A 12,404-nucleotide genomic window follows, 5' to 3' on the forward strand; every position below is an offset into this window, starting at 1 on the left:
ATGATTTGAAGGTTTGCTTCTGTCACTTGATCTTTGATTCGGTGATAGCGGCGGCTGACAAGTTATTGGGCTGGTGCACCCTGGGCGACGGTTAATAACTCCCCGTTTAGGGGTCTTGTTAGCCGTTGGCAAATGTCCTGGCAACTGGTGGTGGGTTACCCATGTCGGGTAACCCAGGTTGGAGAGCCAATTGGCTCAGTGGCTGTGAGAGAAGGGGGCTAAGCCCTCTACTCTTACAGCCGTGGTAGGGGTCGCGGGGGAAGAGGAGGGGTTGGTATTACGGTGCGCCGCTCTCCCTATCCTCCGCGACCAGGCGCGGCCATGGCGCAAACATGGTGGTCGGTGGGGCCGCAGAGGAGGAGGACTGCCGGTATTACGGTGCGCCGCTGTCCCTATCCTCTGCGGCCGAATGAGGCGCGGCCATGGCGCAGGCATGGTGGTCGGTGGGGCCGCAGAGGAGGAGGACTGCCGGTATTACGGTGCGCCGCTGTCCCTATCCTCTGCGGCCGAATAAGACGGAGAGCCGCTGCCTCCGGTCTGCTTCCGGACTGGATGGCGTGCGGCTCGCCTTGGTGGTTGGGGGCGCGCCTGCGGGCGCCCCCCCTGAATCGGTGGGACAGAGGTCCCACCCGGCGGCAGGGGTCCTCCAGATGTCGGAGGGCCCCTGAGAGTGGAGAGTCCGGTCTCTGGCGAAAGAGACCGGCCAGTCGCTGAGGCGCCTTGTGCTAGTTAGATCCGAGGCGCCTCTTTGTAAAGCGGCCGATGGCATCCGCAGGGGTTTAGTGGGTAGTCTGGGCCGATTAGCTGCCCAGGAGTCCCACACTCAGTGCGTAAATGCATTCCCCTGCGAAAACAAAAAAAAAAAAAAAAAAAAAAGGTTAGGTTAGGTTAGGTTAGGTTAGGTTAGGTTAGGTTAGGTTAGGTTAGGTTAGGTTAGGTTAGGTTAGGTTAGGTTAGGTTAGGTTAGGTTAGGTTAGGTTAGGTTAGGTTAGGTTAGGTTAGGTTAGGTTAGGTTAGGTTAGGTTAGGTTAGGTTAGGTTAGGTTAGGTTAGGTTAGGTTAGGTTAGGTTAGGTTAGGTTAGGTTAGGTTAGGTTAGGTTAGGTTAGGTTAGGTTAGGTTAGGTTAGGTTAGGTTAGGTTAGGTTAGGTTAGGTTAGGTTAGGTTAGGTTAGGTTAGGTTAGGTTAGGTTAGGTTAGGTTAGGTTAGGTTAGGTTAGGTTAGGTTAGGTTAGGTTAGGTTAGGTTAGGTTAGGTTAGGTTAGGTTAGGTTAGGTTAGGTTAGGTTAGGTTAGGTTAGGTTAGGTTAGGTTAGGTTAGGTTAGGTTAGGTTAGGTTAGGTTAGGTTAGGTTAGGTTAGGTTAGGTTAGGTTAGGTTAGGTTAGGTTAGGTTAGGTTAGGTTAGGTTAGGTTAGGTTAGGTTAGGTTAGGTTAGGTTAGGTTAGGTTAGGTTAGGTTAGGTTAGGTTAGGTTAGGTTAGGTTAGGTTAGGTTAGGTTAGGTTAGGTTAGGTTAGGTTAGGTTAGGTTAGGTTAGGTTAGGTTAGGTTAGGTTAGGTTAGGTTAGGTTAGGTTAGGTTAGGTTAGGTTAGGTTAGGTTAGGTTAGGTTAGGTTAGGTTAGGTTAGGTTAGGTTAGGTTAGGTTAGGTTAGGTTAGGTTAGGTTAGGTTAGGTTAGGTTAGGTTAGGTTAGGTTAGGTTAGGTTAGGTTAGGTTAGGTTAGGTTAGGTTAGGTTAGGTTAGGTTAGGTTAGGTTAGGTTAGGTTAGGTTAGGTTAGGTTAGGTTAGGTTAGGTTAGGTTAGGTTAGGTTAGGTTAGGTTAGGTTAGGTTAGGTTAGGTTAGGTTAGGTTAGGTTAGGTTAGGTTAGGTTAGGTTAGGTTAGGTTAGGTTAGGTTAGGTTAGGTTAGGTTAGGTTAGGTTAGGTTAGGTTAGGTTAGGTTAGGTTAGGTTAGGTTAGGTTAGGTTAGGTTAGGTTAGGTTAGGTTAGGTTAGGTTAGGTTAGGTTAGGTTGAACTGAGGTGTAGTGTGCTAACTGAGGTGTAGTGTGCTAACTGAGGTGTAGTGTGCTAACTGAGGTGTAGTGTGCTAACTGAGGTGTAGTGTGCTAACTGAGGTGTAGTGTGCTAACTGAGGTGTAGTGTGCTAACTGAGGTGTAGTGTGCTAACTGAGGTGTAGTGTGCTGAACTGAGGTGTAGTGTGCTAACTGAGGTGTAGTGTGCTACTGAGGTGTAGTGTGCTAACTGAGGTGTAGTGTGCTAACTGAGGTGTAGTGTGCTAACTGAGGTGTAGTGTGCTAACTGAGGTGTAGTGTGCTGAACTGAGGTGTAGTGTGCTAACTGAGGTGTAGTGTGCTAACTGAGGTGTAGTGTGCTAACTGAGGTGTAGTGTGCTAACTGAGGTGTAGTGTGCTAACTGAGGTGTAGTGTGCTAACTGAGGTGTAGTGTGCTAACTGAGGTGTAGTGTGCTAACTGAGGTGTAGTGTGCTAACTGAGGTGTAGTGTGCTAACTGAGGTGTAGTGTGCTAACTGAGGTGTAGTGTGCTAACTGAGGTGTAGTGTGCTAACTGAGGTGTAGTGTGCTAACTGAGGTGTAGTGTGCTAACTGAGGTGTAGTGTGCTAACTGAGGTGTAGTGTGCTAACTGAGGTGTAGTGTGCTAACTGAGGTGTAGTGTGCTAACTGAGGTGTAGTGTGCTAACTGAGGTGTAGTGTGCTAACTGAGGTGTAGTGTGCTAACTGAAGTACTCTGGTTATTAATCGGCGCTAAGGGCGAATTCGACGTCCTCTATTGGTTTTTATTTGTTTTGACGGTTCAGTGTCTTGGCTCCTTGTTGAGTTGAGGCACTGACAAGATCCTATTGTTGGTCAGTTGTATCTGACCAGAGCTATGTGCGTTCTTATAGCCAGGCAGAGGCCAATTTCTGCCCTCTGTCTGTAGACTGTGATTTGTTTTGCCCCATTTGGGGCGATCTATTTCTGGCGTGGTCACTTCCCGGCCCAATATGGGTAGGAACGTGGCCAAATCTTCGAGGGGAAGATCTCTGACCCCAAGGGGGAAGAGATCAACCGGGGGGGTTAATGAGGACGTGGGTGAGAAGACGATCAGCCGGTCGGAGTCGCTGTACTTCTCGGACGGCGACTCGGACGGGTCAATCGATCTTCCGGAGATCAAGATGGGCGGGGAGAAGCGGGGTCAAGCCCCAAAAAGGAAAGCTTCGGAGGATGTTGAGGAGGCCGAAAGGGCTTCCAACAAGCTTTCCTCCGTCACGAGGGGCCGGGCTGCTCGTCGGGGCTCGTATTCTGGGACGGCCGAGGCGAGGGAAAGGCTCCGCGATCTCTCGGCGGACTATGCCCAGTTCGAGCGGGAGTTAGAGAGGGCTGGTACTAGCAGCTACTTGAAGGGTACGGAGCAGACCAGTAAGAGGTGCTTGGTGGATGAGCACCTCGAGGTCGTGAGGGCTGCTGCCCAGAGAGTTTTGGCGGAGGCCGGAAAATCCGGCAATTTGAAAGGGACTGCATGGCGGGCCATGAATGAGGCCTGCCATGATATTATTGTGGCGGCTGGGAAAATTGAGGCCCAGTGTGAGGAGTCGGAAGCTGTCCGCATACTCAGAGCGGACAACAAGAGAATGCGGGAGCAGCTTTCGCTCCTACAACAAGAGACAAAGGCCCTCCGCACAGCCTTTGCCGAACGGGTGACTCCGGCGCCGACAGAGGCCCAAACAGCGGCAAATGCCCCCTCTCTTGAGGACATCAGGGGACTCCTCTCCGAATGGAAGGAGTCCTTTGAGAGGAACATGTTCCTCAAGTTGGGGGGAATGGTAAACGACCGCCTCAAAGAGGCGGAGAAAAGGGGCATCCTGGCCCCGGAGCCCATCGTTCGGCCGCCACTCGCAGCTGACGCGAAGAGGAAGGAGGCCGAAACACTGGCCTCAAAAACAGGGCGAAATTATGCTGGTGCTGTAGCGGGGGCCACCCTCATGCCCCCAGCTCGACCTGGGCCTGCACCCAAAGCTGTCGCAGGCAAAAAGCAGCCCAAACAAGGGACCGTACAGGCCCAGGTACCCATCGAAACACCTGCCGAAGTGCCTCCGCCCCATGAAGGCGAACAGGGGTGGGCCGAGGTGGTTAGGAGGGGGAAAAAGAAGGGGAACAAACCCTCCCCTTCTGCCCAGCAGGAGCCTACCCCTGTGAAGGCCCCCAAGGCGAGCGCACAGCTGCCCAAAAAAGTGAAATTCACCGCACCCAAGACTTCGGCGGTAGTGGTGACCCTCAAGCCGGAATCCAAACTGGATTACCGCACGGTAATATCGAGGGCCACCACTATCGACCTTTCGTCGATTGGGGTGGATCACGTGTCGGCTGTGCGTGGAACGGCAACGGGGGCCCGCATCATCGAGATACCCGGGGCTGACAGTGGGGCTGCGGCGGACAGCCTCGCAGAGAAGCTCCGGGAGGTCATAGGGACTGAGGCGGAGGTCACAAGGCCCTTCAAGGCGGCGCAAATAAGGGTCTCTGGACTCGATGAGGGAGTGACGCCAGAGGCCCTAAAAGAGGCCACAGCGAGGGCGGGAAAATGTCCACCGGGACAGGTCAGGGTGGGAAACATCCGCATAGCGCTGGATATGACGGCGGCGGTAATCATCACCTGCCCTGTGGCGGCTGCCAACGCCCTAATAGACGAGGGGCGCCTTCTTGTCGGTTGGACAGCTGCCAAGGTCAGGGGGCTGGAGGCCCTGCCCATGCGGTGCTACCGGTGCATGGGCATAGGCCACACCAGAGCCCTCTGTCCGTCCCCGGTGGACAGATCGGAGTTATGCCATCGCTGTGGCAAATCTGGGCATACTTCTTCAGAGTGCGGGGCCAGTGAACCCTGGTGTGCGGTGTGTTATGCGCACAAGTTGGCCGCCAAACACACAATGGGCGGCCCATCGTGCAATCCCCCGCGCACGCGGGGCAAACTGGCCCCTCCTAAGAGGGGAGCCTCCGAGGGCACCACGATGGAGCACTAATGACAGACGGGTCTGCGCAACAGGCTGAGGTGCTGCAGGCCAACGTCAACCACTGCGCCCGTGCACAGGACCTGCTAGTCCAGCACGTGGCGGAGTGGTCTATTGGTGCTGCCGTCGTGGTGGAACCGTATTGTGTCCCCCCCCTTCCTACATGGGTTGGAGATGCGGACGGGCTGGTGGCAATCACCTCTCCCCGAACTGGGGATCGCCCGCCTCTCTCGAGAATCGACAGTGGCCCGGGTTACGCGGCGGCAAGATGGGGAGAGTTTGTCATAGTCGCGGCATACTTCTCCCCCAATAGGCCGCTGCGTGCCTTTGAGGATTTTCTCGAGAGAGTGGGTGAGGTAATTGGGAGAGCGGCACCAGCACCGGTGCTACTGATGGGAGACCTCAATGCTAAGCACTCGGCATGGGGTTCTCCCGTCGACGACCCGAGGGGGGAGGCCCTGTACGATTGGGCTGTGGGCGCGGGGCTTGAAGTCCTGAACCGGGGCAACGTTGATACATGCGTGCGGCGGAACGGGGCGTCGATTGTCGACATATCCCTTGCGAGTCCCGTCATTGCCGCACGCGTTGTAGATTGGCGTGTCCTGGAGGACGTGGAGACCCTCTCAGATCACCGGTACATCCGGATGGGGGTCTCCAACAGGCCCCAGCGGCCCGTACAGGGCTTGAGGGGGCGGGCCCGGAGGTTCCCAAGATGGAGTCTGACTAGCCTCGACAGGGACCTGGCTGAAGAGGCAGCCATGACCGAAGCATGGGCGAGACCCACACCAAGCCGGTCCCTTGGTGTGGATGAGAGGGCAACAGGCCTTCGGGCGTCGCTCACGCGCATATGCGACGCCTCGATGAGGAGATCCGGGCCGCTGCCTGCAAAAACGGCGGTTCACTGGTGGTCGGAGGAAATCGCCGCACTCCGATCCGCCAGTAACCAAGCCCGTCGTGAATATACACGTTGCAGGCGGCGGCGTAATGTTGTGGACGGAGAGGAGGCGCGATTGCACCTCGCTCTCCAGGAGGCCAAAAGGACCCTGTCGACTGCGATAGCCAAGGCCAAGGACGACGCCTTCAAGGAGTTCTTGGCCACGCTCGACAGGGACCCATGGGGGAGGCCATACAGGACCGTACGTAATAAACTGCGATACGCCCCCCCCACGGCCTCCATAGAACCGGATCTCCTCAAACGGATTGTGGAAGGCCTGTTCCCGACGGCTGAAGAGTTTGTTCCTCCGAGGATGTCGGCCCCTGAGCGGGAGTCCACCACGGCGAGCGTGCCACCGGTGACGGATGAGGAATTTGACTGGGGACTAAAGCGACTGGAGGGCCGCAGAAAGGCCCCTGGTCCGGACGGAGTCCCTGGTCAGATACTCCCGGTGGCGGCGAAACACATTGGGAGCCGCCTTAGAGAACTGTTCGACGACTGCTTGTCGACGGGGCGGTTCCCAAAGCCGTGGAAAGAAGGCCGGCTAGTCCTTATAAGGAAAGAAGGCCGGCCTGAGGACTCTCCTTCGGGGTGGAGGCCCCTCCTGATGCTGGACGAGACGGGGAAGCTGCTGGAGCGCATTGTCGCAGCCCGAATCGTCCAGCATCTGGACAACGTGGGGCCCAATGTGTCGGACTGCCAATACGGCTTCAGGAAAGGGCGGTCCACCATTGATGCCATCGGGGCCTTGAGGACGTTCTCGGAGGAAGCAATTGAGGAAGGAGGAGGGGCCGTTGGCGTGTCACTTGATATAGCAAACGCCTTCGGCTCCCTCCCTTACGAAGTGATAGAGGAGGCGCTCCGGTATCACGGAGTGCCCCTCTATCTAAGGAACCTCGTGGGGCACTACCTATCAGGAAGGGTGGTGCTCTACGAGGACAGGGATGGGCAGAGAGCGAGGGCGATGACCTGTGGCGTTCCCCAGGGGTCGGTATTAGGCCCCCTGTTGTGGAGCGTCGGTTTCGACTGGGCCATCCGCGCGGCCCTACTCCCCCGGACAATAGTCATCTGCTATGCAGATGACACAATGGTGGCTGTCCGGGGGGAGCAATTGGAGAGCACCCTTAGGGCCGCAGCGGTCGCGGCAGACCTGATGGTCACGCGCATCAGGATGCTGGGGCTGAGGGTGGCCCTCAGTAAATGCGAGGTCATCGCCTTCGGCAGGAAAAGGAAATGGAGACCGCCCTCGAACGAGAGTATTCCCATTGGCGGGGAGAGAGTCCAGGTGAAGCCGCACATGAAGTACCTGGGCATCATCCTGGACTCACGCTGGGACTTCGGGGAGCATTTCCGTCAACTGGCTCCCCGAATAATCAGTGCGGCGTCGGCGATGAGCCGGCTGCTGCCCAATGTCGGAGGGCCTGGTGCCTCGTGCCGTCATCTGTATGCGGGAGTTACCCGCAGCATGGCGTTGTACGGGGCACCGATTTGGTCGGATAGGCTCTCCGCAGCCAATAAGGCCCGGCTGCGTAGGCCACAGAGAGTGGTGGCCAATCGCATCGCCCGGGCCTATGTGACGGTGGCTTGGGCGGCAGCTTGCGCCCTTGCCGGAACCCCGCCATGGGAACTGGAAGCCCAGGTCCAGACAGAGGTGTACCGGGAGCGGGCCAGGTGCAGGTCGCTGCAAATTAGGCTTGCTCCCAGGGAAATGAGGGCGGTCAGGCAGCTGGCCGTGGACAGACTGCTCGAGCGATGGAAAGTTGAGCTGGAAAACTCCCCATATGGCGTAAGAACCATTGGGGCGCTCCTCCCATCGCTCGTAGACTGGGTTGGAAGAGGACACGGTCAGCTGACCTTTAGGATGACGCAGGTAATGACCGGACACGGGTGCTTCGGTCATTACCTGCATAGGATCGGAAGAGAGGAGAGCGCGGTCTGCCATGAGTGTGGGGAGCCGGATGATACGGCCCAGCACACTCTGGCAGACTGCGAAAGGTGGGCGGAGGAGAGGGTGGTCCTCGTGGTCGAATTGGGAGAAGACGACCTTGCGCTGCACAGCGTCGTAGAAAAGATGCTGTGCAGCGAAAGGTGTTGGGATGCGGTGGCTTCCTTCTGCGAGGCTGTCATGTCGCAGAAGGAGGCCGCCGAGAGGGAGCGTGAGGCGCAAGCCAACGCCCCTCAACACAGGAGAGGCAGAGGTGGCAGGCGGCGGGCACGATACGCCCGTCGTCTGTTACGATGAGGACGCCTGGCGAGGCAGAACCGGGGGGCGTCGTGGTGAAATGTCCGCGATCCCATGGCGCCCCCATTAACGGTCGGACGGAAAACGCCGCAGGAGGTTTTAGTGGGTAGTCCGGGCCGACAGCGGCCTGGGAGCCCCACACTCCGGGGGAGATGTTCTTCCCCTGGGTCGCCCGTAAATGGGTTTCCTCCTGCGAGAACAAAAAAAAAAAAAAAAAAAAAAAAAAAAAAAAAAAAAAAAAAAAAAAAAAAAAAAAAAAAAAAAAAAAAAAAAAAAAAAAAAAAAAAAAAAAAAAAGGTTAGGTTAGGTTAGGTTAGGTTAGGTTAGGTTAGGTTAGGTTAGGTTAGGTTAGGTTAGGTTAGGTTAGGTTAGGTTAGGTTAGGTTGAGTTCGGTTTGGCTCAGCGTTAGGGTTTACAACGCCAATGCGGTGAATCATGAGTTCGCATCTTGGTTAGAGGATTGCTCCCGCGTGTTTTGACGTCGACTACTCAATGTTTCGATGTCTTGCTATGTGGGGTAGATCAATGGGTGAGCAACAAGCTGACAGAGTCCAACGTGACGTCCGCTTCTGTTGTAGCCCGGACAAATCTATTTTCGGGGTGCTACTGTCAGGAAACCTCCACGTTGGCTCGATGATTTGAAGGTTTGCTTCTGTCACTTGATCTTTGATTCGGTGATAGCGGCGGCTGACAAGTTATTGGGCTGGTGCACCCTGGGCGACGGTTAATAACTCCCCGTTTAGGGGTCTTGTTAGCCGTTGGCAAATGTCCTGGCAACTGGTGGTGGGTTACCCATGTCGGGTAACCCAGGTTGGAGAGCCAATTGGCTCAGTGGCTGTGAGAGAAGGGGGCTAAGCCCTCTACTCTTACAGCCGTGGTAGGGGTCGCGGGGGAAGAGGAGGGGTTGGTATTACGGTGCGCCGCTCTCCCTATCCTCCGCGACCAGGCGCGGCCATGGCGCTAACATGGTGATCGGTGGGGCCGCAGGGGAGGAGGACTGCCGGTATTACGGTGCGCCGCTGTCCCTATCCTCTGCGGCCGAATGAGGCGCGGCCATGGCGCAGGCATGGTGGTCGGTGGGGCCGCAGAGGAGGAGGACTGCCGGTATTACGGTGCGCCGCTGTCCCTATCCTCTGCGGCCGAATAAGACGGAGAGCCGCTGCCTCCGGTCTGCTTCCGGACTGGATGGCGTGCGGCTCGCCTTGGTGGTTGGGGGCGCGCCTGCGGGCGCCCCCCTGAATCGGTGGGACAAGGGTCCCACCCGGCGGCAGGGGTCCTCCAGATGTCGGAGGGCCCCTGAGAGTGGAGAGTCCGGTCTCTGGGGATAGAGACCGGCCAGTCGCTGAGGCGCCTTGTGCTAGTTAGATCCGAGGCGCCTCTTTGTAAAAAGCGGCCGATGGCATCCGCAGGGGTTTAGTGGGTAGTCTGGGCCGATTAGCTGCCCAGGAGTCCCACACTCAGTGCGTAAATGCATTCCCCTGCGAAAACAAAAAAAAAAAAAAAAAAAAGGTTAGGTTAGGTTAGGTTAGGTTAGGTTAGGTTAATGCTAGAACGCATTGTGGCCAACCGGATCATCCAGCATCTGGAAAATGTCGGGCCCAACGTGTCGCACCGCCAGTACGGATTCAGAAAAGGGCGGTCGACCGTTGACGCGATAGGGGCCCTCCGAATATTCTCGGAGGACGCAATGGAACGGAAGGGAGGGGCCGTGGGTGTCTCGCTGGACATAGCGAATGCCTTCGGCTCCCTCCCATATGAGGTAATAGAGGAGGCACTCAAATACCATGGGGTGCCCCTCTACCTCAGGAACCTCGTAGGGCACTACCTTACTGAGAGGGTGGTGCTCTACGAGGACAGAGAAGGCGTAAAATCCAAGGCGATGACCTGCGGTGTTCCCCAGGGGTCTGTTCTAGGGCCTCTGCTATGGAACATCGGCTTCGACTGGGCCATCCGCGGGGCCCTGCTCCCCCGGATGACTGTCATCTGCTATGCAGATGACACGATGGTGGCCATCTGGGGAGAGAAGCTGGAAAGCACCCTCAGGGCAGCCGCAGTCGCAGCAGACCTGATGGTCACCCGCGTCAGGCTGCTGGGGCTCAGGGTGGCCCTCAACAAGTGTGAGGTCATCGCCTTCGGAAGCAGGGGATGGAAGCCGCCTGAGGGCGCGTCCATATCCATCGGTGGGGAACGAGTCCAGGTGAAACCGCATATCAAGTACCTAGGTATCATCCTGGACTCACGCTGGAACTTCCGGGAGCACTTCAAACGACTGGCTCCCCGGATAGTCGGTGCTGCGTCGGCCATGGGCCGGCTGCTGCCCAATGTTGGAGGGCCCAGTGCCCCGTGCCGCAAGCTATATGCGGGTGTAACCCGAAGCATGGCATTGTACGGGGCACCAATCTGGGCAGATAGGCTCTCCAAAGCCAACGTGGCCCAGCTGCGGAGGCCACAGAGAGTGGTGGCCAATCGCATAGCTCGGGCCTACGTAACGGTGGCATGGGCGGCGGCGTGTGCACTGGCTGGCACCCCACCGTGGGATATGGACGCTAAGGTTCAGGCGGAAGTATATTGGGAGCGGGCAAGGAGGCGAGCTGTGGGGGAAAGGCCCGCCCCAAGAGAATTAAGGACTGTCCGTCAGTTGGCCGTAGACAGGTTGAAAGAGCGATGGCGAGTAGAGCTGGAAAACTCCCCGTATGGTGTTCGAACCATCGGGGCGCTCCTCCCATCGCTCGAGGAATGGATGGAAAGAACGTACGGCCAACTGACGTACAGGATGACGCAGGTGATGACCGGACACGGGTGCTTCGGTCATTACCTGCACAGAATAGGAAAGGAGGAAACCCCGGTCTGTCATGAGTGTGGGGAGCCGGATGACACGGCCCAACACACTCTGGCAGACTGCGGGAAATGGACCGAGGAGAGGGTGGCCCTAGCAGTGGCCCTAGGAGGAGGAGGCCTGGATCTCTCGCTGCACAACGTCATCAGCAAGATGTTGAGCGGCGAGGGACGCTGGGATGCAGTATACTCCTTCTGCGAAACGGTAATGTCGCAGAAGGAGGCTGCTGAAAGGGAGCGCGAGGCACGAGCGCATGCCCCTCCCCATCGGCGAGGACGAAGAGGCAGGCGGCGGGCACAATATGCCCGTCGTCTGCTAGGATAGTGCCGTGAGGCAACGCCGGGGGGCGTCGTGGTAGAATGTTCGCGATCCCATGGCGCCCCCAATAACGGCCGGTGCGGAAACGCCGCAGGGGGGTTTAGTGGGTAGTCCGGGCTAGGCCTGGGAGTCCCACACTCCCCGGGAACAGTGTCCCCGGGGGCCGGTGCCTAAATGCATTCCCCCCTGCGAAAACAAAAAAAAAAAAAAAAAAAAGGTTAGGTTAGGTTAGGTTAGGTTAGGTTAGGTTAGGTTAGGTTAGGTTAGGTTAGGTTAGGTTAGGTTAGGTTAGGTTAGGTTAGGTTAGGTTAGGTTAGGTTAGGTTAGGTTAGGTTAGGTTAGGTTAGGTTAGGTTAGGTTAGGTTAGGTTAGGTTAGGTTAGGTTAGGTTAGGTTAGGTTAGGTTAGGTTAGGTTAGGTTAGGTTAGGTTAGGTTAGGTTAGGTTAGGTTAGGTTAGGTTAGGTTAGGTTAGGTTAGGTTAGGTTAGGTTAGGTTAGGTTAGGTTAGGTTAGGTTAGGTTAGGTTAGGTTAGGTTAGGTTAGGTTAGGTTAGGTTAGGTTAGGTTAGGTTAGGTTAGGTTAGGTTAGGTTAGGTTAGGTTAGGTTAGGTTAGGTTAGGTTAGGTTAGGTTAGGTTAGGTTAGGTTAGGTTAGGTTAGGTTAGGTTAGGTTAGGTTAGGTTAGGTTAGGTTAGGTTAGGTTAGGTTAGGTTAGGTTAGGTTAGGTTAGGTTAGGTTAGGTTAGGTTAGGTTAGGTTAGGTTAGGTTAGGTTAGGTTAGGTTAGGTTAGGTTAGGTTAGGTTAGGTTAGGTTAGGTTAGGTTAGGTTAGGTTAGGTTAGGTTAGGTTAGGTTAGGTTAGGTTAGGTTAGGTTAGGTTAGGTTAGGTTAGGTTAGGTTAGGTTAGGTTAGGTTAGGTTAGGTTAGGTTAGGTTAGGTTAGGTTAGGTTAGGTTAGGTTAGGTTAGGTTAGGTTAGGTTAGGTTAGGTTAGGTTAGGTTAGGTTAGGTTAGGTTAGGTTAGGTTAGGTTAGGTTAGGTTAGGTTAGGTTAGGTTAGGTTAGGTTAGGTTAGGTTAGGTTAGGT

The 12,404-nt window shown here is 55.8% G+C and overlaps 1 protein-coding gene across 1 annotated transcript; it reads left to right on the forward strand.

Annotated features, from left to right (window-relative positions):
- The first annotated feature begins 2,997 nt into the window (after positions 1 to 2,997).
- Positions 2,998 to 5,007, forward strand: LOC128669556 (uncharacterized). The gene has a single exon (XM_053744460.1). The coding sequence runs from the start codon at positions 2,998 to 3,000 to the stop codon at positions 5,005 to 5,007; it is 2,010 nt and encodes a 669-aa protein (XP_053600435.1).
- Positions 5,008 to 12,404: the final 7,397 nt, after the last annotated feature.

Source organism: Plodia interpunctella, chromosome 4 (assembly GCF_027563975.2).
Source record: "Plodia interpunctella isolate USDA-ARS_2022_Savannah chromosome 4, ilPloInte3.2, whole genome shotgun sequence".
In the NCBI taxonomy this organism is placed as follows: domain Eukaryota; kingdom Metazoa; phylum Arthropoda; class Insecta; order Lepidoptera; family Pyralidae; genus Plodia; species Plodia interpunctella.

Bases quoted from the DNA above. Each gene is read 5' to 3' on its own strand.
- LOC128669556 (XM_053744460.1), top strand. From the start codon at position 2,998: ATGGGTAGGAACGTGGCCAAATCTTCGAGGGGAAGATCTCTGACCCCA.